This window comes from Scomber japonicus, chromosome 2 (assembly GCF_027409825.1).
Source record: "Scomber japonicus isolate fScoJap1 chromosome 2, fScoJap1.pri, whole genome shotgun sequence".
Lineage (NCBI taxonomy): Eukaryota > Metazoa > Chordata > Actinopteri > Scombriformes > Scombridae > Scomber > Scomber japonicus.
The window spans coordinates 16335712-16362851 of NC_070579.1; the positions used below are offsets into that span (position 1 = coordinate 16335712).

Here is a 27140-nt window from a genome sequence, read left to right on the forward strand (position 1 = left end):
TCTGTTCTCTATATAGTCTCTCATTCATTAGTAAAAGTTGCACTAGCGGTTGCTTAGAGGTGTTGAAATAGAAAAATCTGTTCCTATATTAAATCTCCTCACACGTCTTAAATCAGAATTTTCGTTTCTCGGCCAGTTCCTAAACTTCCAGCATTGTTTGTGTATACTTGCCACAGTCTATGCTCCACTGTGCTCTTAACTGTTATGTACACATTTGGCTGGACTGCACTGCTTTGGCTGTGTGTAGGCCAATAGGGGCTGAAAGGAGAATTGTTTAAGCCCCTCTCGTCAGCGGTCAAGGAACAGCGTGATCATGTGAACCAAGTCTGCCATGCCAAAGGAATGTGTTGAATTCTAACGATGCAGCTTTGACAAGTGCATGTGACTGTGTGAGAGAGCTTAGAAGGGGCAGCACGGAGAAGCAAAGGCAGATAGGATGAAAACAGGACAGGAGAGACAGAAAGGTAATCAAAAAGAAAGAATGCAATGGATAAAAAGCATCAAGCAAAGGTGATGGAGAAAGAAGGCGTGCAGCATTTTAACCACCTGCTTATCAGGAAAAAGCTGTATTAAAACCAAAAGACCAAACAACAAAGAGCTACTGTGGGAATGTGATAAACTCGAGCAGTTACATATCCTGAAGTCAGATGAGCCGGTCTTTATCTCTAGCACAGCTTTAGTTCTCATGGCTGAGAGTACGCTGCCATCTGCACCCACAAACTGTCCTCAGAGTATGCAGATTGAATAGGCCACTGTATGAGCACGGGTAATTAAGTACATACAGTCTGGGAAACGTTGTCAGCAGCGATTCCCATTTGTTATATAAAGTACAGAGCCGTAGTGATTGTGGTGTGACTGTATTAGTTAGACAGTAACACTGAGCTTCTGTCAGTAAGTTGCTTTATTAGTGGAGCGGTTGAACATAAAGACACATAATTGTTTCTTTCCACAAGTATAAATGCTGGTGTCATTTCAGCAGGAAATCTGTGAGATCATTAGTAGTTATTTTGTCGTTTTAATGCATCACTATGACAGTAATTTCCTCACTTACTGTTGCGGGGGGGGGGGGGGGGGGGGGGGGGGGGGGGGCAACGAAACAGATACATTTCCAGAGTTTTCTTAAGAAGCTGAAATGAAAGGGAGAGGCTCTCTTCTACTTGTATTGATATGTTTACAAAATTGACAAAAACTGGACAAGAGTGTTTAAGCACAATGGCCATAATGGATGCACAGCCTCCATTTCTCCATGTCCTATGCTTAATGTTGTTTCCTACTCTGTAGGGTAATAGGTATTGATTGGTGACCTGGATTTTGCTCTTGCCACCACAAGCTGAAGTGAGTGGATTTTTTTTTTACCACACTGGAGGAGCAATAACTATGAATTACAAGAATGTGATAGTGATACTTCAGTAACAGTGCAAATGTTCAGTGGCAATGATTTGTGCTTTGGTGATGTTGCACATGCACCTACTATGCTGTAATTCCTGTCATGAAGATGTCATTTTTTAACCTTTATCTATAGGGTTGATCTACATTTGCAGTTCTCATCATTGGCAGGGTTTATGCAGTCTTTTGTTCTCCTAATAATTCAGATTTTAAAAGCCCACCGAGAGTAGAAAGGATTGTTCGGAAACAAAATACCATTTAGTTTGAAGTGGGTAAAATGATCCCATAGTTCAACAGATGAAAGTGTATCTGCTCTTTCTAGTTATTGCCTTATTTTAGATGATAGTCTTTCTGTGCATTATTGAACACTTAAGTTAAGCTTTATCTTCTGTCAGCGACTTGTGCTTTCCATAAAAGGTGGCCCTGTTCCGTCTTTCTGATGGGAGGCAGTATAGTTTAAGTGATCCTTGTGTACTTAATCATTGCAGGTTGCACATCTTCTACCATTAGAAAACTGCAGAAATCACAGCACTACAGCAATAATAACACTTGGCAAAAAAATCCAAATCCTTCTTTCTGGTTGCTTACTTTGGATGATGTATATAGGACATCTTATGAGACCATTTAAGAATAAAGAGTGGGAATAATTGGATTTGTATGATTTATGTAGTCAAAAAAAGGCCTCATGTAATTGCAGCCTTTTTGCACATGGAGCAAAGCACCACAATTCATACTATTTTATCGTTATCACCAAAAACATAGATCATGGAAGTCCAGCACTAATAATGTTAGAGCTCTTGTCATTATGAAAAATTGCTTGTTTTTGTGTGGTTTTACATTTTTAATGTAAAAACAGAGGAATTCAATGAAGAGGGCTTCTTGGAAGGACGCAGCACTGTGGTTAAAGAGGCCAGGACAATTTATGTTCATATAGATTGATCTTTTAAAAAAGGTTAATGGATAATTGTGGTGCAAGCAGCGGGTCAAAATCTCCTTTTTGAACTTGTAGTGGTTGTAAAGCACAAAATGGACAAATGTATGACTTTGTTCATTGGATGATATAAAAAGGTTAGGCAGTTAAACCTTTTGAGAGAAGCTGTGTGTGTGTGTGTGTGTGTGTGTGTGTGTGTGTGTGTGTGTGTGTGTGTGTGTGTGTGTGTGTGATGGCGAGCGAAGGTGAGTTGAGCACGAATAAGTGCAAGCTGTTAGAACAAATCTACAGGCATTCAAGCACACACCCACAGAAGCCAGCCCACAGACTAAGAGAGAGGAGAAGTCTTCACAAACGCTGACATTATTTGTCAGTTTGTGTTATAATTAAGTTGGAAAAACATTTTGCGCTGTTGCTTTTTCTCTGACCGTATTGGAGGCTCAATGTGTGTGTGCGTGTGTGTGTGTACGAGGGATTCCACACATTCTTCACTCAACATGAATCACTATACGGAAATCACATGAACACACATGCAGCACACACGCTCAGAGGTATGTGTTCGCACCATGCAGCATTCCCGTTCAACTGAAAGTGAAGCAGTATCATCTGAATGTGACAACAGAGAGTGGAGGTGTGTACCAGTTTCAAGGGACTGGCTGAAAAAAGGAGGTGTGTCTTTAAGTTGGCTGAGTAACAAGCCTCGGCATGCTCAGCACCTCAGCTCGTAGAACAGGACACCAAACATGGTTAACACAAGTTCAGAGAATCAGCACATTGTATTTCAAATCCATGAAAGGAAGCTTATCAAATATCATTCACAGCAGCACCTGAATACATGATAGTATTCACAGTTTTTTTTAATTTCCTGTTTCCTTTTCTCAGCAACCAGCTTCACTGTTTTGAATGCAGCACAACTGGCAACACAGAAGTGTATATCAGAGTCCATTTCCTTATCTCTACGGTATCTTAAGCCATTTCCTAGTGGACGGACTCCAGCAAGAGAGGGGCTAATTAGATCATGTCTGAGGAAACCTCTCACTGTCCACTAAATGTGATTTGGAATAATTTTCATTGGACTGATTGGATTAGACTGCTGCTGCTCGCTGCATGGAAAAGGATTGGGTTAGACGCACACACAGAGTGGGCTAACACTTATTAACAATGTTCCTTTTGTATGGGTTTTTATTTATTTTATTAGATTTTAAGTAATCATAATAAATTATCGAAACTATTAGGGCAATTTGTTGAAATTTGTATCAAAATTGCAATATTGCCTACTGCAATTTTCAAAGTTCAGGAGGCACAGTGTTTAAAGGAGAAATTTGTGTCAAAATGTAATTTTAAATTAAATATTATCATGTGCTGACCTATACATCTTATTCTAAAAACTTAAAGATCCTTGCAAGAATGATTACAACTAGATCTTTTTTTCAAAATCCTTCAGCCCTGGAAACAACACTTTCTGTAGCTTCATTGGTATATATTGCCTATAAAAGAAAAATTAATATGGTCTTGCTCTCATTTAACAACTAAGCCAAACACTCTTGCACATACATATATGTCCACACACTCACCCACAGTTGCTTTTGGGACTTGACTGTGGAGAAGTCATCCATCTCACCATGCAGTGGTCCCTCTGCAGGAAGCAGTGGGACAGTCATGAGTCTGCCGCTCAACCCACAACCTGCTGTAGTGTGAAAGCCTCTGCTTCTCTGAGAGCTGCAAGGCTGTGCTACTGCAGTCTCTACTGAAACCTTCAATATAAAAATATCTCTAATCTATAATACTAGATGGACCTGCGTGTATTGACTGCAGCTAATATCTGTGCATGTGCATGAGTGGCTCAAAAGGAATGCTGGGAATTCAAAGTGGGAAGGTGCATTTTTTGGCATGTGGGCACAGCTTAAAAAGTAGTGGCTGATATTTTTGGTTCTACCCACCTATCTTGGGCTGGCATTATTGTTGGGGTACTATCGTGTAGAAGCAGTGTGTGATGGGGGCTGGGGTGGGCAGTTGTTGCCAGGGGAGGTGGTGTGTTATTTTCAGTCCATTGTGTCTACTTCCTGTGGGTCAGGGGTTATTGGAGCAGGGTGTTGCAGACTTTACGGAGTAAAGAGGAGGGGAGGGAAGTCAGCAGGGTAGGCAGGAAAGTGGCCAGACTCACTCGACAACAGTGGCTGGTCAGCAGCTTGCTTACCTTGCTTCTCTCACAACGTTTTTATGTGTGCTTAGCTTGGACTCTTCAGAACCAGGTAAAGAGCCATTAATTGCATTTACATAGCCAGGAAGCTTGTCATTCATCAGTTAGTTTTTCTTTTGATCATTTGAATACAGCCGTTATCTGCATTTTACTAATGACGCTAGCTTTGTAACTTTTAGCAAAAGGTCGGAGACAAACTATCAAAAGACATCAGTGTGGAGATATTTGTTTAACATGGTAGCACAGAATAAATATGGAGGACAGGAAGGGGTTGATGTTTAATGACTCTTGCAGAAACTGAACGCCACCTTAATTAAGGTGTTGTTTGGAGCATTGGACTGTCAAGAGCCTCGATGGTTGCACTTTTATGCAGTGTTGTACAGCACAATGAATCCATCATTGATTTAATATAAAGATAACAGAATGCTAAATAGCTGCACTAAACTGAACGGTTATGAATGAGCACATGAACAACTATACGTTGCAGAAACACATGGCTCTAAATGATGATAAGACCATCTATGTTTATCATAGGATAGACCCTAGATTAAATATTATTGCATTTCTGTTTGAACCCCTATAAAAATAAGCCTGAGTCTTACCCACACATGGAAACGGAGTGCATGCTGTGACAGTGACAGCTCTTGTATGAGGGGAAACTTTGTATGTGAGCAATACTGCATTTCAATATAAAATCTGGAGGCTAATGCAACTTCAAAGAGAAAGTTCATTACTGAAGCACAATTTTCTGCATCTTCTCCGAGCCTTTGCTCTGCACTCAGGTGTCTAAATGTTTTGATGGTTAGTGGCAGCATTAGGACTTGATGTTCCAGTATATCATATTGATTATTGTAACATTCCTGCACCTCACAGTGCAGAGATATTCTTTTTTCTTTTTTAAAGACCATTCAAACCCTTTTATTGTTAGTTCCACAGCTCTTATACAGCCATTTGTTCAGAGTTTTACATGCTTACTTTAAGTCAATGTTTTAAAAAATGAGATAGACATAGATTCCTACACTTTTTTATCACCAGTATCTGCTATTTTCCCACAATTTATTATGGCAAGCAGGTAGCAAACTATACAAAATGTAAAAAAAAATTAGATTGAGCCATACATAAATATTATCACTGCATACAGGTGAGGCAGGGGCAAAACATTTGCTTGTCACTATTGACTCTTGTGGGGTTACCTCTAGCTTGGTCATTTGGGCCAATATACACACGCAAAGATGTGTTTGATTGTCCCTTTGCTGGAGAAAGAGTAATGCTGCTGCTAAACTGCTTATAGTAGCACATCACATAGTACTTTTACAAGGCAATTTACAATTTTGTTCACTCACAGCAATTGCAAAGTACTTTTTCAGGTAACAGAAGAGGTTTGTGTTGATAATTGCATGTTTTATGGAGTGTTTGTTGTTTTTTGAAGCTTAGCATACATAACATTAACAATAGCTTTGCATATCTTTTTTTTACATACTGAATATATACTGTAGGTTGTTTATAATCATTTCAGACCGACACATGTCAAACAGTTGCTGCATAATGTGAGCAAATCATCAACCTTGGTTATTGAGTCTTCACAGTGCAGATGTGATTCCCTCTTGGCTTTGTCTACTTAAAGAATAGGTTGTAACAGAATTAGGACAGATTAATGCTGCCCAGTTATTTCACTTGGGGGTCTGAATCCAACCCCCGAGTTTGTGTAACAACTTATGAGGCATTAGCTGCTGCAGCATTAGATAATTGTTAATATAGAAGAGGTTCTAAAGTTAGCACCTGACCGACCCCCAAACACAAAAACAGTGACAAAAGGAGGCAAAACAGGAAATCTTTTTGCCCAGAGTGTGTGTTGGGAACAGATGACCAGGAAGATAAAAAGCGCTAACAAAGTGGAAACTTCCACTAAGGGATGTTATTTTGCCTTGTGTGTGTTTTTTCTCTCATTTTCTCTGTTTCACAAAGACCAGTGTTTCCTGGAAAACACAGTAAGAGGTAGTTGGTTTAGTTTTGGTGAAAAGGCTTAACACTTTTTGGACTGCTTACAGTTTCCTATAGTATACGTAACTACCGAAGCTCCTGTGCTCCCTTACTTGATACATGATGTGTGGCTGTGTTAATATTTAAACCTGCTCCCTCTGAGTTAATGCTTTACCCCGAGAGCACGATTTAAGTCTGAATCTAACCTGTTTGAAAGCTGTGTCCGTTGCCGTTGGAGGTGGCACATGTCAGACCTCGTTGGTATAAAATTGATTGAGCAATCCCTGTTTTTTTTTAAAATAAACAAGACTCTCACCCCCCACACTCCCCCACACTCAACTACAATGCAGAACTACTGATCTGTCCTTTTGACTTCCTCCTGTTCTTATTTGCTACATCTTCCCCACCTTTTCCCTCCTACAACTCTCTGTCTTTCCCTCCCCTGTGTCTGTGGACAGTCTAATGAATGATATGAAATGATTACTGGACTGGAGAGTTCCTGTCCCGCCCCGCGACTAAGAGTTAGTGCATCAACAACAGTTGCCATTGGATTAAGTGTGGTACAGTGGTGCTGGGCTGCAGGGGAGCAGGGGAGCAGATACAAGGGACCACGCTATTGCTCGATGAGAATACCTCTCCAGCAAAGCCTCAGAGAATATTAGAGGTATGAATCTTCACTGGTCTCACAATTAGATCAGGATTTACCTGCTCGATGAATCTCAATGCATTATGTCCTCAATTCTCTAAATGAATGGCTACTTTTTAATCAATTAATACATGCAGTTAGATAAACCTTAACCCCCCCCCTTTTTATTTGTAAAGTGCTTTCAAAACTACGACAGTCTATAATATAAAAAGATGCATCTTTTCAATACCAGTACCAGTAGTGACTCACCTCAGTAGTTGACAGCACCTCCTCAATTCTTGGATGATTAGCTCAGCTCTCTGTTTTCTTTATGGTTACTGACATTAGCTCAGGGCGAAAATGGTTAACATGGTTCTTCAAATTCATTGTATTACCAACAAAGTTCCTTTTTGTGAGGCAGATTTTTTGCAGAGTGTGCTTCTTGTCCAGTTTGTGCTTCCCAGTAAGTCTCAGTTTCAAAATACTGAATGTGGTTTTTTTTTATCACTTGCTGCTGATCTCTTCCTCCTAGTTAGCCAAATGTTCGCCAACAATTCAATGCATGAAGGTAACTTTAAGTTGCCACTTTATTGTCCAGCTGAGTCCAGAAAATGAACAATCAGTGTTAGTAGGCTGTAATTGAATGGACAGGTCAGGATTGTTATTTTCTTTCTTTCATGTAGGCCTAATTACTGAAACTCCTGATTATGTCATGAGTTCGTAACAATTGAGAAATGTTCACGCCTCTAGAGAATGAAATACCTGCTCTTGAAAACCTCGGTAAGCATCTCCACTACTACTGATATTTTTTGCCCAAATTTTCTGGGAAAAGAAGCTAAATTTAGATTACAGCTGAGTTGAAACTTTTTAATATTGTGTTCCTATGTAGTAGTGCCAGTGTTTCCCTTCTCTGCTTCAAAATCAGAATCATGACATTGTCTTGTTATTAGGTCACCTGTGAAAACCCATAAATTAAGAACACCTGTTTGCCTTTCAGACAGTCTTTCATGAGAATGTTGCTCTTTGTATGCACTGTTTGCAAAGATAGCAGTATGACTACCAAGGTCTGTATTCTTTGGACACTTACTGTAGATTGTTAGGGCCGGGGTCAGATGGCGCCTGGCTGGGTGAGAATTTCACAGCTGCACATGAAAGCGGAGCGACTGTGGGATGGTAAATTAAGGGAGGGAGGGAGGGATCATGTAGATGATGAAGAGAGGGAACAAGCTTGTTTTACTCATAGCCCTTATAGATCAATATATTGTTTGTGAGCATGCATTTATTGTATTATGCAACCATGCTGGATAGCTGACTCTCAGGAGGAGCTGTTAATGTCGAGATGGCTGCTGAAACTTTTAGATAAGCTGCCTTCACTCTCTGACTTTGAAACATTTAGTAATATCAGATAGTGTTAACACACCGGGCTATCTTTATTACACACAAACAAACAAGCACACATGTACAATGTCTTTACATTACACAGCAGATGGCAGTTTATTTCTGGCAAATTAGGAATGCACAAATGTTACCTCTATAGTATATGCCCAGCTGCACAACACAACTGTTCTGTTTTTTGGTATGGAGCCAACATGTTTGGCCTTGTAGCCTTTACAGAGGCTGCTGCTGGCTCAGATTGCTGCATTAGTGTCTGTACAAAGCCCCCTTAACTTGTTCTCTGCTGAATACCTTTAAAATTCTGATTTATAATCTTTCCACATATTTCATATTTGGATATAATTCTCTCGTTGAGATATTGCAGTTTACAATTTTAATGTTAAAATCTCTCCATTTTGAAAATTACAGGATAATCTTGTAAAACACCAAAAAGCCATTTTGCTCCATGGATGAGCACAAGTGCCACTTATGAGCTGCACCTCCCGCTGTGTGTTTTAAGTAATTAAACAGGAATAGTGATATATCTACATTGAGATACTGCTGATAGTTATCATCAGCACCAATCCTTATTCACACATGTGTTTATAGTTACTCATGATTAAATGTTCTTGTGATAATGCATCTTGTATTTATTTATCCAAACAGTGACCAATGATTAAATAAGAGCACATGCTGTATCTATAAAGAACGGCTTGTCATTTGCAGTCCATTAAAAATGGACGTCTAGTTTCTGAGGAATTCTGGATCTTGAGTTTTGGTTCTTTTGGAAGAATTGAGATTCTCACTGTTGCGTTTCTGACCTGTGTGGGAAGATGGGGCGCTCGCACACAAAGCAAGGATGTGATGCTTCAGTTTAACAAAGATTTGTTCTTGTTTTCTCTTGGAGAGGAGAGAAATGAAGAGGTTGACTCGCACATGGGAGCAGAGCTATGCTGCGGACATGGATGATAATTGATAAGTTCAGATGAACCAGCTGGGAGTTGCAATTTTTGTAGCGGGCGTTTCTGAGATGGACATGTACGGGTTCAATAGGACACACACATAAACTAGTGTTGCTGTTACTTTCAGTCTGTTTGCTTGGGTGGTCCTATCTTTAGCTGTGTTCTCACTCTGTTTCTCTGTTAATTTCCTCTGCTGTCTTTGGCCTCAATCCTATTACGGGTGCTAGAAAAATGACTCTTTTTTTCACTAAATGGTTGATTTGAACATTCAGTCATTTTCAAAATCTTGTCCTGGATTTAGTATAAATAGGACAGTATATTCTCAGTTGTGAGTATTTGCTGCTTACCTTTCTCATGTGTTAGTAAACTTATTATTTTTGGGTTTTGGGCTGACAGGACAAAACAAGACAGTTGAACATATATGACTTTGTGCTTTGGGAAATTGTGAATGTAATCAAATGATCAGTAGATAAATCAATAAAGAAAATCTTCATATGCTGCACATCTATTCACTATAATTCACAATGGCTTTTCATTTAGATTCTTGACTTTTAACTCAGGTGTGATAAATCATTACTGCTGTTAAGTTAATCAAATCAAGGCTGATTTGTCTGTCTGCTGCTCTGTTTTTGAGAGCTGTTAATACAACAGTGGAGAGAGTTAAAAAGTAGTGAAAGGTGCTTCTGTACATGCAGAAAGGTGCAGTCTGAAAAGCTCTCATGCGTGACTTTACTTCCTTAAGGCTTGCCGTCAACGTCGCACTGAAGAGTTGGTACAGCACAGCACAACACAATGAAAAGCACATTATTGCCTCGGGCATGCAGATGATAAGTCACTAAAATGATTCCAGCATGCCAACATAGAGACACAGAGAATGCAATGCGTCCATATTGAGTGAAAGCCTATGTTAAAACTTCTTCAAATATTCTATGCGCTGTGTAAGCTCTTGACTTGAGAGGACCTCCAGTCACTGAGGTATCTTTGCAGCATTAGCAGAATGGTTTGGGGGGTCAGTGTTCTGCCAAGGGAGAGCCTTTGTGTAGCAGGCGAGCAGAGGAAGCTGTCCATGCTGTGGCATCTCTGACCTCTTTTTATTGAGAGTGCAGATGGGAAACAGAATCATAAAGTCTCCACAGGAAGCAGAGGAAGGCTCAGATCCAGGGAAGAGGATGGAGCCTTCAGATGCGACACTAGAAAGAGAAGCACAAGGAAAATGATTTGTGTATTATAATCACGAGCCAGGCGCAGACCTTCGATTATCAATGTAAATGAAGGAAGATTTCACTGATGTGATCTAGGGACAGGACTGCATTACTAGAACTCAGTCCATTACGACGAGCAGGTTTTAAAGCCCCCATGAAATGCTCTCTTTACTTCCTTAATGTGATGTATTTCCTCTTGAAACAGGATGTTGGTTAGGACATAACGTAGTTAAAGATCATTTTAAATCAATGGGTTTTGGAAGGGAGAGGCAGTTGCACAGTCTGGGCAATCATTATAATGTTTGCTGTTCATTTTTATTTCTAAATAAGTGCTTTGCAGAATTTGACTGGTTGAAAAGCTTTGTGATTGCATGTGTGTTTGTTCCATGTCCTGTGTTGTAAAAGCTGTGTCAAGCAGCATCTTTGTGTCTTTGCAATGAAGCTGGCAAATAGAATATTGATTGAGTAATCATTGATTAAAAATGATAGAAAATGGAATAACTTTGTTGCTAAATAAAATTATTCTTATGTTATCTGCTGAATATGCTGGAGTGTACTCCCACTTCATTTTTATGCACTTTATGCACACCCTCTCCGGTCTCTCTTAGGCCCACCCCCTCTGATTTAGCAGTGGCAGTTAAGGGGTCTGGGACAACCTGATTACATACAACAGGAAGTCAGAGGAGGGAGAGGTCACAAACTGCAGACCCTCACACACACTGCAGCACATGATAAAGTTAGAAGGCGCAAACAACTACAACAACAACACCACCACGCTTGTTTACTCACCATCAGTAAGAGCAGTACTGTAAGACACTGAAAGAACGCAGCACCTTTTGGATATACAGCTTGAAAGGTAGGCTCACTGTTTAATACCCAAAGTCAGATGTTTTCTGTGTCAATAATCGGTAAGCATTAGTGGGAGCACTGAACAGCAGTTTTTACATTTTTTTTCAAATCATATTGAGCTGTGGTGCAAAGTGGTGTGAAAGTTAGCCTTGCTAGATATAGATGCAATGATTATAGATTTGATGGTATGATTATAGTCTGAGGAAACAGTTTCACAGCCTCACGATTATTATGCATTAATCTATGGATGAATGTCGCTCTTGTGACAGCATGTGCAACTTTGCGGCCCTGAACTTGCTGCAGCATGGCATATTAAGGTGCACCTGGTTCCACCTACAGTCTGCTGTCTGAGCCTATGGATATTGTTTGGGTTTTTTTAACACAGTTGTCTTATTTTGTTAAATTGACCTCACGGAACAACTGAATATGCACACCATAATGTCTCTTTTTTGAGAGTGAAAGCAGAAACACTGTGTAGCTGAGCATTTACAGTTACAAAAGCACAGTTATAGTGAAATCAGTTCATCACTGGATCCCTAATGCAAGATAAGTGGAAAACAAAGTTTGTGTTTCTCTGTGCAGTTGTCCATTAGTTCACCAAAGCTTGTTTGGAGCCTGTGATATCACTTCCGATCCCATTCTGGGTCCCGTTACACAAGTCTTGACAAAAAAATGAAAAAAGCAGAACTTTGAATCTTTTAAAGCCATTGTTACCAGGATGTGAAACTGCGTGACAGTTGGATTTGTGCTGCCTTGGTTTTGTTTACTTTTTCCAACTATAATAAATTCTGCTTTGCAACTTAAATTGAGATCACGTCACGCATAGAGGCTTTAACTAATCAAAACTGGCACTTTACACTGCATAGCTGAATTTATTTAAGGAATATGGTTTATTGTTCTTCCATCACAATTAGTTACTAATGTCAGCTTCATGCAGGATGCTATTCTTGTGAGTGGTAGGCAGTGTGCTGTCATGGGACATCAGCTGAGGCAGTACACTTTCAGAGCTTAATGTAAAGAACCTTTAAAGATGCTGAAAATTATAATTACCATAAACATTATATTTGAACAAACTTACTGTTACATTACTCTGATAGTTAAACATTTATTGATATGGGGGCTATGTTTTGTTTATTTAGTGTATTACTACATGAATAGTCACTGATAACTGTCAGATACATTATACTTTTTGGGGTCGCTTTTTCAGGTTTGGGCTGTAGTAATAAATTCAGTATATGTGTGTTCCTATAGTAAAGTTCAATCACAGATGAACATAAACATTGTGAGTCTCTTTTAGCTGAATCACTGTAGTTAATGACCTTATGTTTGTATCAGCATGTTTGCTTAAGTAAAGTTAATCATTTAATCCATTCATTTTGAATAGAGTATTAAACTTCCTTCTTGCCATGGCAGGTAACGTTAGGTCATGCATGCACTTAATTCATCTAAAAAGATCCCATCATGCATGGCTGTCATCTCAACAGGATAAATGCAGAGTGTTAACCTTAAGGTCAGACACTGGAGGTAGAATTGGCTGACTATTATTAACCACTAACCAGGATGCTGGACCTCAGGCATGCTCGTCTTTCATGGAAGTCCCCTTTCCCTCCAGCAGGCGGAGGGCTGATGACGTTAGCTGAACAGCCTCACTTAGCCAAAGGCCATGCACTCTTACTTGTACGTTAACTGCCCTCTCTGGTGCTCAAGGATGTAAAAATAGCTGTTTAGCAAGAATCCCAGTCATGTCTCGCTAACAAAGACTGATTTATTCAAGTTGCGGCACCAAGTATAGAGGGGCTTTTGTCCCTCCCCTCCTTCTCCTTCTGCAGACCTCGTCACCAAGGCCATGAGCGCCAAAACCTCTGACGCTCTTGACACTCCTCTCTTAGAACAGCCTTTGTTCAGCACAGTGCGAGGGTCCAGATAGTGAGGCTCAGGGAAGCACTGTGGTCTACAAGATTGCATATTAGTTTACTGCATTTATGTCAGATTGCAGTGTCATGGAAATAGTTTGTAGTTCAGTTTCTTTTCTGCGTCAGCAGGTGCATATTTTCTAGGTATTTGCCCACATCATTTAATATGTCACATGAACTCTGAAGGGGAAAAATAGGGAATGTATTTCCTTCTCCAAACTTGATATAGAAAAAAAAAACTGCCAATGTTTGACAGCAATAAGGGAAAAGTGGAGTAACTTTGTCTTCAGCCCTCTGAATAGATACTGAGCTTTGTCAATCAGTCATTACATTAGGTTTCAGCCATGTCGTGGGTAGTAGTGGGTTGAACTGTTTTTCACGCATACTGAAACCTACTAAAATATCTGCTGATTCAGAGTATTCTTAAATGTGTACAGTTAGGTGCAATGAAATTATAACTGAAGCCGGTTGAGCCTTTTGGACTGAAGCTATTGCAACAAATAATGACATCAAACTGATGTATGACTAAGTAGTGACTTTTTTTTATATGAAAATAAAAAAATCTTGTATTTTCACACATGAACGCTAAGAACAATTACAGCACATGATGCCTCATTTACATTTTTCTCACCTTGCTCTAAGCGTCCTTATTCTCTCCAAAGAGACTTCCCTGGAGAGTGCACAGATCAACACACACACACACACACACACACACACACACACTGGTTACTGTTGTGTATTTAATTTCCTGCTTGGGAGAGAGGCTCTGTGTGAGTGTGAAGATAATGCAAAAAAGTGGCTCCTTTAATGTCATATCATCTGGCCTTAAAAGGTGGTCTGTTTTCTGTGTGGCCATAAAATGTTGTCTGGTGGTGATTTCTGGCAGATTAAATGATAGCACATACTAATTTGTTCTGTTATCACCAAAATCTCGACCTCCTCTCCCTCGTCTTCACCCTTTTATCGTCCTGTGCTCCGTCTCTCTTGTGTTCTGTCTCTTGCGCTGTGTGTTTTTCTGAGGAACAAACAGAGAAGCTGTGCTAGTCAGGATGAGTCAGTGCAGCTGGGGTGCAGGTCACTTACCCACAGCCCACTCAGATGGGACAGATGGCCCGGCCACTCGCATGCTGCTAAGTGCTAACTATGCAGCCAGAGTCTGTGAGCTAAGCTAATGCTAACACCTAATGGGTGAACTGGAGAATGCTCAGTTAACACTATAAAAATCTGTATCTGCTATTTGTATATCTGCTGTATTTAGAGTTGAATAGTACTAAATCTGTTCAACTTACATCCATTGAGGCATTGGGCAACATTACCTCCTAATTTATATTAATCACATTAAAAATCTGATATATCACAGAAAGTATTATGTTGTAACAGATCCCAGCTCTTCTCTTTGTGTACTGGTTTTGTGTGTCTCGTGCTGCTACTTGGGAATCCACAGTAATGATACTTTCAACTTGCTTATCAGTACAGTGCTTTTAGTGAGTTTTAATACATATATCAAAGCTTTTTGTCAAAAATAAGTCATGTACTTGCACTGATATCTCACAGTGCTCCTCTAATGCACCACTTCAGTTCTAGTTATATGCTCAACAGTTGTTCTTACTGTACCTAGATTAGCATTTAGGTTTCAGTTGTGTCTGTTAAGCAGATAAAACAAATACTGTGATATTAAGGTTTTTTCTGATATTAAGTGTGTGGATAATGTACAAATATATACTCTGTATTCCTCTTTTTTCATTCTTTAATTAGATTTGACCCCATCAGTCAGTGATAAAACTACTAATGTGATTCTGACAGCACGATAGGACACACACACACACACACACACACACACACACAGCTTCTCCCAGAAAGAGCCGGAGTTGTAGCTTTTGTATTATGGTGCATGGTGTATGTGGCCTTTCAAAGGACGCATTGAATCATAGTTCCTGTCTGTTAGGTTTTACGATGTAGCATATTTGCTGTGTGTTCATTTAGCATTGCTTATCTGGTTGCCCTATGCTTTTACCAACTAAAACAGAGTCTCTGAGTTACTGTTAGATTGTCATTGAGGTGTAAAGAGCTTCACATCGATCTATAATTGTCAATAAAAAGACAAGTTATACAAAGTGGAAGTGTGTTTGCACGTTATCTATGCATGTGTCTTTATTGTGTGCATATGTTGCATGTATATCATAGAACGTGTGCAAATGGTGAAGCTTATGGTTATTTAATGTTGAGTGTAAACCAGAATGTGCAGCAAATTGGAATTGTAAACATTTGCTGTATCACAGTGAGATTAAGTTTAACTGTGTGTTCAGACTGAAACAAGAGAGATGATGTGAATGCATGCAAAGTCAATAAAAAGACTTGATTAGATTCAAATGTGTCCAGAGTATTGATACGAAGACGTTTCAGCACCAAGTTGAGATTGTTTCAACTTTAGCCAAAAAAATAGTCTTCAGGCTCGACTCTTTGACTGGCACCCCAGACCACAACATATTGACTAACTATATCAACATGTTGTGCCTCCATTAATACGGACTGGCTCACATGAACCATTTATACTCACTGTGAGCACATTATTAGGAACGCCTGTGCAGTCTGATGCAATCCACTACAACAACTCTGCTTTTACTTACTTTACAAAGCCTGGTGGATGTGGTGTTTGTACTGAAGTGCATTCAATTGAAAAGTGTTCCTAAAATGTTGTCTACCTATTAACATACAAGAGGGCAGCAAAATATTAGGAACACTTTCAATATAATGCACTCAAGTACAACACCATGCACTACAACCTTGATCATTAACATAAAGTGGAATTATAACCTTTCTGACAATGTCAACAGGAACTGAAAATGTATAAGCTTTGTAAAAGTAGAATTTATAGCTGAGTTAAATTGCATTAGATTGCACAGGTGGTCCTAAAAGTGCTCAGTAAATGTTTAACACAAGTGACTGTTGTTTGATAAATTGTCCAACTTAACACACCTATCTGTGTCCTGGAGAGACCGTAAATAGTAAATCATGCAAAGTACCAACCTGCTCATCAGGAGGAGTTTCTGTTGCTCATTCTCACACACACACACACACACACACACACACACACACACACACACACACACACCAACCAGTGGTGCAGCCTGCAGAAGCAATCTGGGGTTCAGTATCTTTCTGAAAGACTCTTGGACATGTAGACTGGAGGAGCCTATTGAACCACCAGTCTTCCGATTAGTGGACGACCCGCTTCACCACTGCCGCCCCCCCTCCTCTTGTCTAATGTCCCAACTGCTGCAGCTGCAGAAATATAGAAACCCACAGGCCTGCCTCAGTATCATTAACTAGAGATATGGTGGATGAGTTTGAGTATGTAGTTTAATAGCCTGTTATAACAGAACATTTGCATAAGCAATTAGAGTACTTAAAGGGCTTTTTAGGCTGCATTAAGCTATCTAAAACCATGAAGCACAATTAGCCTTTTTAAGCTCAGTAAAACCGCAGTCTGTGGAGTTGAGTGATGTTTGTACGATGGTTCACTAGCAACTAGTTTTTGGATTTTTAACTAACAAGTTAAATCAAATTGGTGTAATGGGAGACTGACTTTGCCACGCAGTATTATATTTAGCATATTCCCACTGTGTGCTTGTTCGAGTAGTTCTGCATTTGGGAGTCTCGCCATGCCCTTAATCAATGCACAGCGGTGCCATAATGTCTCATTCATTTATCTGCTTCCCGTAATGTCTTTTTGGCAAGAACTTTTACGAAGTCAGATGTGGGAATGCTATGGCTCATTTCATACTTTACAATTGGCAAAAGAATGAGACACTCAACATGTTGCATATTCGAAAGCTAATGAGCTGTTAAAATCAGATTTTTGTAAGACTGAACAGATTTTTTTAATGTATTGAGACAGTTGGGATGACCTAAAGTGTCATTTTGGACAGTTTTGAGGCAGATATTGAGCTTTATAATGTGAGGTGTCAGACCAGATAACACAAGTGCTCCATTACTACTGAATGACTCGTCTAAGGTTTTAAATGAATTTAGAGACCAAGAACCAGAGGCTTTTAGAGTTCAGTATAACTCAAAGTGCTTGTCGCATCACTGAACCACGTCTCAAGTCCTCTAACCTTTTCTGATGTTGAAACTGCATTGGGGGACTTTCTGAAAACCGTCAAGCACTCCAACTCCACACAGTAATTGGCCATGTATGATTTGAACTTTTTTTTTTCTCTCTCTCTTTTTTTCTCCATTCTCCACACAGCTATCACCATCACTTTTTTGTATGTACAACCCAGCGCAACATCCTGAATGTCTTCTCGAGACAGTGTACGATTCATTGCACACAGAGAGAGATCACAGAGGTGTTTGTGTGTGATGCAGCCAGAAAGAGGCTCTGACAGCAGGCTTTTTGCCCCCTTCGAGTGTGGTCATTTGGAACACGTAAACACTTTTGCCTTTAGATGTGGTCGAGGACATGCATACTGAACCCCTCACACAGACGAGGGGGTTCACAGCGATAGTGTTGTTGTTGAGTGTATAGATTGCACTCTATCACTATGGTGGTTGAACCTCAGTCTGGCCTTCTAGCGAGGTCAGTAGGCACACTGGTCCAATAAGCAGCAACACAGAGCTATCAGGACGCTTTGCTCTCACATGCGCTGCATTGATAGTCACATAAACACACACACACACACGCACGGTCACTCTCTACAGCGCACTCTTGCTCGCTCGATTCCGGGAGATTGTGTCTTATTTGCGTCCTCTCTGGTTTTGCCCCTAAGTGCAGCCACTCTTTGACAGAGAGAGAGAGAGAGAGAGAGAGAGAGAAGCGTCTGTTCGGGTGAAAACCACTTCATTGAGGTCTGAAGAAGTAATGCCCCATTTTTTTTGGCAGTAATGGTAACAGCATTGTAACAGGGGAAACAGTAATTAATTTGATTACACGTTAATGAAAAAAGTAACGCCGTTTATTTATAACGCCGTTATTCCCATCACTGATGGTGACACACCCACAAAGCATCGGAAATACATTTGACCAGTTCAAAAATGTTCCAAACAAACCATCCAAAAAAGACTAATGTCCATATTTCAGCTCTGAAACAAAGAAAGCAGAAGTGATTATCCAAGTACAACTAGTTCACAAGGGCAGAGGAGCTCTGGTGCAGAGGTGAAATGCTTTGCTCAACATTTTGGAGAGTGCACAGACTTTCAGCTCACTATGAAAGTGTGATGGCACAGACTAGGCTATGGTGGGCCCCCTCAGTGTACATAATTAATGGGAAACACTGGGTTGTACTGTAGTTTTATAATATTCCACTTTCTGTAGTGATGGAGGATGCAGCTAATTTCTGTTCCCTCAAAAGAAGTCTCCTTCTTTGCATATCTCACCTACTTCTCTGCCCCACCTTTGCTGTTGTCATGCTCCAGTGATGTTGTGTCGGGAGGCCTCTGACGGCAGCGTGACTCCACTCAGTTGGCATCTCCCACCCACCCCTTTCAACCCTCCCACCCTCCCTTCCTCTGTCATCATCTTAGTCAGACCCTCAATGCCCTCTCTGTCTGGCCCCCATGGGGCTGTAGGAACTGGGTGGGTGAATGGAGGGTGTCTTCCTGTGTGCCTCACCCTATCATAAGACACCAGGACGCTGTGAGAAAAGGGGGGAAAAAGAGGGGGTGGGGGAGTGGAGATGGGTTGACGGGGACAGCTGCCATGCCAGGGGAGCCCTCCCCATCCCAGTTCAGTATCGTCCCATGCCGTCCCATTCCCAACCCCGGGGACAAGGCAGAGCACAAACACTGGGTTCCTACAGGCTCAAGTGGGCTCAGTGATTGTTGAGTGAGCTGAATGGTTCCGAATTGGTTGTGTATTAAGAAAAGCTGGAATGGACGTATCCCGCTGTCTTCAAGTACGGCAATCTGGCTTGGACCAATTTGGATTCAACCCTTAATTGAACTCTGGCTACAATGGAATATGTTAAACAAAAAGCAGGATTATAGGCCTTGTCTCGTTCTTCAAGGAGCCTTGACAGGAGGTATGTAAGCAGGACAAATACTCAGGTGTTTTTCAGACATCATCAGGTTTTTCTAATATGTGTTTGTGGCCTCGGGTTAAGGGTGCTCTCATGTGGCCTGTCATACCGATACTTTGGTTTGTTTATATACTCTTTAGTAACCCTGATTATGCATGGTGGTTTCTCCTGTAACCCAATTTCAGGTAAACAAGGAGCCTGGTTGTCTTGATTGGGTCAAGAGAAGCTCAGTTAACAGATGTAGATTCCTTCTCGGGGGAAAAAAAAAACAGATTAGCTCTAACAAGATTTCTTTTTTTTCTTTTACAAGTGCACATGTGCCCAAAAGATTTCTGAGAGCCAAAGGAAAGAAAGGAAGGATGATTACTTGTAACAGTGGATCCTTTGATTTCACTACAATGAATTCCAAAATCAAACTACAGCAGAAACTGACACCAAAATAAATGAGTTCACATAAGTCTGTTTCCTCAATTCAGGCACATTTGCAGATTATTAAAAAAAAGAAAACTATGCTGCCTCCCTACAAGAGCCTGTACTGTGCTGTCAGTCTGAATGCTCTCTGGTTGGAGGGAGGAGAGAAATCTGATTACTGACCAGCCGCATGTAAATTTTTACCATAGATTTTACCATAACCAGGTTACTACAGTGCATGTAAATGTGTTCTCACTTCCTGCCTTTAACGTGATTTCTCCCTCTTACATGGTGTCTTATGTGCATATAAATGTAATCTATCTAATATATGTATGCATGTCAGTGAAATAGCACTTGCATCAGGTGTGAGTGCCTCTCCGTGTGTAATGTAGGTGTGATATCGCCTGGTCGAGGGGGAAGTAAAGAATACTTCTCAGCCTTTTTTATTTGTGTATTACTAAAGAAATGTTTATTTTTGCTGCACGTGTCTGGTGCGGGATGTGTGGTCCAGATCAGCAGTGGAAAACAGTGCAAGTGTGTATGACTGTGTGTGAGGAACGCTGTGTGAAAGCCCACAGATGGAGGAGAGATGCTCAAGCTACCACACAGCTTGTCATCCCAGAACTACTACAGTCTGTGACTATGCTAATGCGGCAGTGCAGATTCTCTTCAGTGCTGTTTTGTACCATTGTATCATATTGTGATTGAATTTTAACAGAGTATTACATCAGAGTGTTCAATTACAGTTAGATCTTAATCCTCTGTTAGTTTTCTAGAAGAGTTTGTTTATCGGATAATTCATATGTGTTCTTATTTTACATATTTTGAGATGAAGACATTTTGACAGTCTTTTCCATGAGCTGCTTCGGGAGCTCATGTATTGGTCTGACCAATAATTTGGGCAGTATTAGCTTATTGCAGTCTGTGATATATTATTTGTCTCTCAAATATTGCCTCAAATCTAGCATCGGTTGTGTGATAGTTGATAACACCCCCCTTTTTTTCTTCTTTGATTATGTCCCTATTGCACAAGTTGTGGGCCATTCACATGTTTTATCTTTTTGTATTTTGGTCTCTTGGTTTTTTATTTGCCATGTTGCTCTCGATCCAGCGTGCATTTCATGTGTCGTTGTTTCCATCAAAGTCCTTTTTATAGAGGCACATTTTTTTTGTGCCCTCCGGGTGCATCAGACAATGTTGTCAAACTCTGCTCTTGGAACAGATTTTGAATTGTGCAGAAACTGCAGATCGTAGTGTGATGAATGTGTTTGTGAACACTGGATGCGTTTTCTGGTCCATGCTCTGATGTTAACTTGCCAAAGTTGAACAGGGGGCCTCCATGAGATCAAAACATTACTATATGAAAAAATAAAATCTAGAAATTAAATAATTAATTCTAAACAAGCAAACTAATTAAAAAAAATATTGAGTGCTATCTGCAGAGTCTGTGGTTCTTTTATCCGATTTTTGTTGTCATACTGAGTTTTTCATGTACAGACTTACAGCTCTGTTTATTGTAGCTGTAATTAACCTGTTGATTACTTGTGAATTTTAAAATGACTGTTGTGTTGTTTTGTTGAACAGGCCTCACTTGCCTCTGTCTTGAGCATGTACAACTTACCCAGTTGTCAACACTCTCACACTGGGCGGGCCTGGCTTCAGTGTAACCTAAGCTAAGCCTGGTCCTTCTGTTCCCAACAGGGTAACTTGACCCTAGATTGCTTTGTCATGTGCCAGAGAGAGAGGTTCCCTCTCCACACCCACCATCTTTGTCCAACCAACAACATACACACACACACACAGATTAGATTTTTTTTGTAAATTCACTTTAGCTTTTATATTTAAATGTGTTTTTTAAGTGATTATATAATAGAGGCGTGTGAAACGTGCTACGAGTGTGTGTGCAATATGTCACAGTGGGATGTGGATAGTGTTTTGAGTTTTTTCTTTATGCAGTGCATCTTATTTAATGTTTTATTGTGTTTTATTGCCTTTGTCCATGTGATTCTTCTTCTTCTTCGATGTGCTTTCAGTTGGAAATGCAGGGACTTTTCAGGGCTGCTTGTTTCTTCATCCTGTTTATGGAGGGAAAGGTCTAATGCTCTTCATGCTGTCTCAGTCAGGGGCTTGGCTCACTAACAAAGGCCACCATGTGCATGGAAAAACAGCTAAGGGATGAAAAAAACAAGCCCCCACAGCATTGTTAATACGGTCAAAATCTTACCCCAAACAACAACAACAAAGCTTTAGTTTGCATTCCTCACACACTGATGGTATGCTTCCTGATCTGTGGGATCTTTGTGGTGGTTGTTTGTCTTCTGGGTCTTGTCTATCATGTCAAACTCTATATCACTGGGAAAGTTTCTGGTATTTAGTTTATGACCTGGTTTTGATTGTTTGCTTTTTTGTTTGTTTTCAGTTGGTGCAACTTGTGTTTAAATCAATTCAAAAAAATGTGAAAAAAAAGGCAATTCATTTCTGAATAAATCTCCTATTTTATGACGAAATCCAGTGACTGCTCAGACGTTTCTCCTTAGTATTTTGTGGAGAGAGTATTTTGAGCTCTAAAACAAACCATGCAGCCCAACTGGCATGACTCAGCAAAACGAGTTCATGACCTCTTTGAGTCTGCATTTAAACAAATCACTGCTGGATGTGTTTCTAAACAAATCCACAAATACCATGAGGTGGACAAACACAGTCTAGAAGGAAAAGTGTAGTGTTGGTGTACTGCCAAAATAGATCTGGATTTGACAGCTTATGATGTGATGTTTAAACTAAGGTTGTCACAATACCAAAATGTTCAACCTGGATTTAATAATAGTATTAAAAAACAACATTTGAAATCTATTTCACCATGGCAGAAAGGAACAAAAAAACACAAAATAGGAATTTATTTATTTATTTATTAAAATTTGCTGTGACTTACCAGTCGTGTGGAGGGTTTGTTACTGGAGAGAATAACAGCCCCAGGTTGAGGACCAGTTGATTTTCTTCCCTGTTGTTTCATCTGTGCAGGTTAAAAATCTGTTCTTTGTTTTGAATGCATAATTAATGGAAATCCTATCATTTTAAACATGTGGAATTGAAAAAGTATCCAAGTATTGATACGTTTTACAACCTTAATTTAAACCAGTTTTCAGACAGTTTGTGCTGTTTTTCACAACATGTGGGTTAAATAGATGTTGTTTATAATTACTCTGGAACAGTAGGATTTCTTTCTTTCTATTAATCTGTTACTGATTTGATATCCCAGATAAGAAAGGACACAACTGTTCTCTCCTCGGCCATCTCAATAATGTACTTATTGTACTTAAAGTTAAGGATTTATTACTAAAATGTCCCTTATTCATGTACAATAAGTAAAAGTCATAAATCTCATCTGCCTTTTTTTTTCCTGTCAGCCTTTCCTGAATTTAAACTTTTTTCTCTCTGCGTTGTGGTGCCCTTTTCTCACAGGCAACAAATCCCATTGGGTAGAAAAGACCTAATTGCCTGTTTCTCTTTATAGATTTGGTTATTCGCTCCAATCAGGGTGTGAGTCCAAACTATGTGGCTTTTGTTCTGGTTATCCCAGACACATATTTCTGGTTGCGGGCCTCTTCCCTCTGGCTCTTAGTATCCTTCAGTGAGGGAAGTGCAGCTGGTGGAGAATTCACACAGAGAAACAAGCTATGCAAAAAAAAAAAAAAAAAGAAAAAATAAAGCATTTGGTCAGCCTGTGGTCAGATGAGAATGGAGCAGTCATTGTGAGAACACACATCTAACCTTTGGCCTCATTTCTGTGCTCGCCCCGCAGGCATGGAAGAAGCGGTGGTTTATTCTTCGCAGTGGCCGTCTGACAGGCGACCCAGACGTGTTGGAGTACTACAAGAATGACCATGCCAAGAAGCCCATCCGCGTGATTGATCTCAACTTGTGTGAGCAGGTATGGTTCCTTATCACTGCCAGCCTGCAATTTGAAATACCTAGTTTCACATTTCTGAATTTATCTGCAGACCCAATTTTTGAATATGTATAATTGAAACTAATCGCAATTTGTGATTACACAGATGTAAAACTTCTCAAAACAAGTTTGACTTCAATTTCTTATTATTATATATAGAACTGTGGCCCATATCCATGATTTGAATGTAATAATGAATGCAAATGAGTATAAACATGGACTGAAGGTGCTACTTTTGCTCAGAAGGCTCTCATTGAGTGGCTCTAAATATTCAGTCAGGATGAAGCTAAGCTAAGCTCTGCTCCCTCAGGTGGACGCTGGGCTGACGTTCAACAAGAAGGACTTGGAGCACAGCTTCATATTCGACATCAAGACCATCGACCGTGTCTTCTACCTGGTGGCTGACACTGAAGAGGAGATGAATAAGTGGGTTCGCTGCATCTGTGACATCTGTGGTTTTAACCCCACTGATGACGGTAAGGACTGGCCTTAAATAGTCAGGAATATTACATTGTGTGCCATCAGGCCAGACGTCTAAGAAAATCTGCTTTGAATAGCTTTATAGCGTAAAAGGATATGTCTTTGAAGAAAGGGTTTGTCTTTGTCTTTGCAAGTCTGGATGAAGGCCACTGTGGTAAACGTGGTGAACCATTTCAGTGACAAAAAGTGACAAACAACTTTGAGAACTTTGTTCTTCTATCTTTGTTTTTGAGGCTGATGAATATGATTGTATTTCTAATAGAATTTTTGCCACTAACATGAGAGTGTAGTAAATCAAAGTTAATACACAGGAAATTCAAGCAGGAATGTGTACTGGCTACATTTATAATATTTATAAAATCATATGTAGAGACACCATGGCACTGACTATATTTGTAGTGTAGAATTGATCTACCAGAGCAACAATAGTCTTTTAAACATCTTCTGTCATGTTTACACAAGTACAAAAGCTGAGTTCTTATTTAGCAGCTTTAAATCAAGTTGTACGTCATCAGCAGCAAACAAATAAATAATCCCCCAATTGAACAATGCAATATTAGCTCACAAGCCAATTATTGTAAATTAGATTGCTCTCTCTTTTGATGTCACTGTTGTGCTTCTCAAATGTCTACCTCTTTCTCTCTAAAGAAGTTAGGTGAGCCAGCTAAATGTGCCAGAAGGCCTGTATTCAGCATAGTTCTCAGCCAAGGTCTAATGATCCATGTGTTGATCCATGTGTTGTGTTGAGGCTCACATTACTCTTGTTCCCAGTACTGGATAATCAAAGCATTGTGTGCCTTTCGGTCTCACTGCCCCTGTTTCGTTGATTCCCTCTTATCTGGTTCTCATTCCCTCTCGTTTGCATACTCTTGTTTCCCTCGCTGTCTCTCTGTCTTCAAACCTAATTGCAAGCGGCACAATTTGCATCTCCATTTTGTTCTCCTACGTTTTCCCCAACCTCCTCAAATAAATATGTAGGAATTTTAGTGTGATTAGACTTGCCACAAAAGTCGCACCTAGTCGCTGTCTGACATATCACGCCACTTGTTTAGTAGAAAAATGCACTTTTCAAACCGGGCTTCTGAGTCACTGATTTTCTTGCTCCAAGGTCGTCCTCTCCGCAGTATTGTGACTATGCCTCCACTTCTGTTACATACCTAGCTCTGCAGGGCAACCCTGATAACAACATTCATGGCACCTCTGCTACAGAATTATTGAAACTGGCTGTTAAAACCCATATGTGCAAACAAACAGTGAGCCCATTCAAGGAGAAACTGGGTCTAAAGACAAATATCCTTGCAGATAGCCTTCATCACAGTTCTTATTACAAAAGAATGTTCTTGGCTCTCCCTTTTGCGCTCGCTTGCACTTCTCTGCATGTGAGACCCAACTCCTACACTTCTGCCGTGTGTGGCCACACTAGAGTGCTTCTCAGCTGGGCAGCTATTAGAGGAGGGAACATTAGGAAGGCTGGGAACCAAGGCTTTGAGAGACCGTGTAGGAGGTATAGATGAGTATGAGCAAAGGGGGATTTTCCCTTTTCCTCTATGAATCAGCACTTAAAGCTTTAACAAACAACTGAGAAGAAGGAAAGGAGATGGAGAAGCAAGTAACACATTGCAAAGATGCAAACTGATTTACAAAAGTAGGGAAAGAGGTGAGATAAAATCATGTCTGTTATGGGAGAGAGTGGGAGGAGAACTGTGAAAAAAGGAGAAAAAAGATGTGGAATTGAAATGAAAACAGAGATATATTTCACTCAGCTTACGCATCAGCCATGCTGGCTCTCACTGCAGTACAACAATCAGCTCAAGCAGAAGGGTTTGAAAAGGACGCTGATATCCTTGAGGACATGCTGTCTGAAAAGGAGTGAGTGGGATTCTGACTGCAATCGCAGTATTCACGCAGTTATGAAAAAAATTAAACTTATAAATGTGTTTCATGTGCATGTGCTTGATATGAAAAGGCCTAATGCCTTGCAGTTGCAGACTAATAGCTTTGATTTGGGGTTAAATTTAATAAAGAGAGTGCAATGAGCAATTCCAAGAAGATATGTGATGTGACATCTGTCCTCAAGATGTTTGCTTTGTTGGTGTGAACATTTACCGACCATCCCATCAAGCTAATGTTGATGTACTGTCAAAATGCTGCTGGTGACATTTCATTGGAATTGTGTTGCTAGGAAGCAGCTTGGGTCTAAGTTTACTTTTTGCCAGAGTTGACATGGGAAAACAAAGCGTTCTGTTTACTTTCTGTCTAATATCAACTGTCACCAATATCACCTGCACTGTTTCAATGGCTTTACAGGCTCACAATAGGAGCAGTTCCTGATTCCTGATTCATCCTTTACTGGGGGTTCAGGAGGAGTCATAGGTTAACAAAAATAATGGAACAATTTATAGAAATAGAAATTATAACAATGTGGTTATAATCCAACATTATGGTTGTAATTCTACTAAGTTTGCAACTAATGATTACTTTCACTGTCAATTAATCTGCTGATTTTATTTTCTCATATAAAAAAATCATTAAAACAGTCAAAAATCACCATCACAACTTCATAATGTCTTGTTTTGTCTGAAAATAGTCCAAAATCAAATATACCTAATTTACTGATATGTATGACCAAGAAAAGCAGCAAATTCTTGCATTTGAGAACCTGAGAAATGATCGGAAATAAATGATTTGACCCGGATCTGAATGGGAGGTATTTGAAAGTTTTGACGCTGTTCTAATATATTACTGCAAAACTACTGTACAATGTGTAAGCCCGGTCAGTCATTCACTAACATCTGCTGAGCTGAATCTGACAGATCATGATTGTATCTGATCATTTGTGATGACTTTAGTCACAACATTACAGT

At 40.0% G+C, this 27140-nt stretch overlaps 1 protein-coding gene across 1 annotated transcript in view; it reads left to right on the top strand.

Annotated features, from left to right (window-relative positions):
- Positions 1–27140, top strand: part of gab1 (GRB2-associated binding protein 1) — a 55705-nt gene that overhangs the window by 14412 nt on the left and 14153 nt on the right. Inside the window, exons 3-4 of the mRNA XM_053330980.1 lie at positions 23650–23778; positions 24107–24272. Of these exons, the coding sequence (XP_053186955.1) occupies positions 23650–23778; positions 24107–24272 (295 nt within the window). The remainder of the gene's footprint in view (positions 1–23649; positions 23779–24106; positions 24273–27140) is intronic.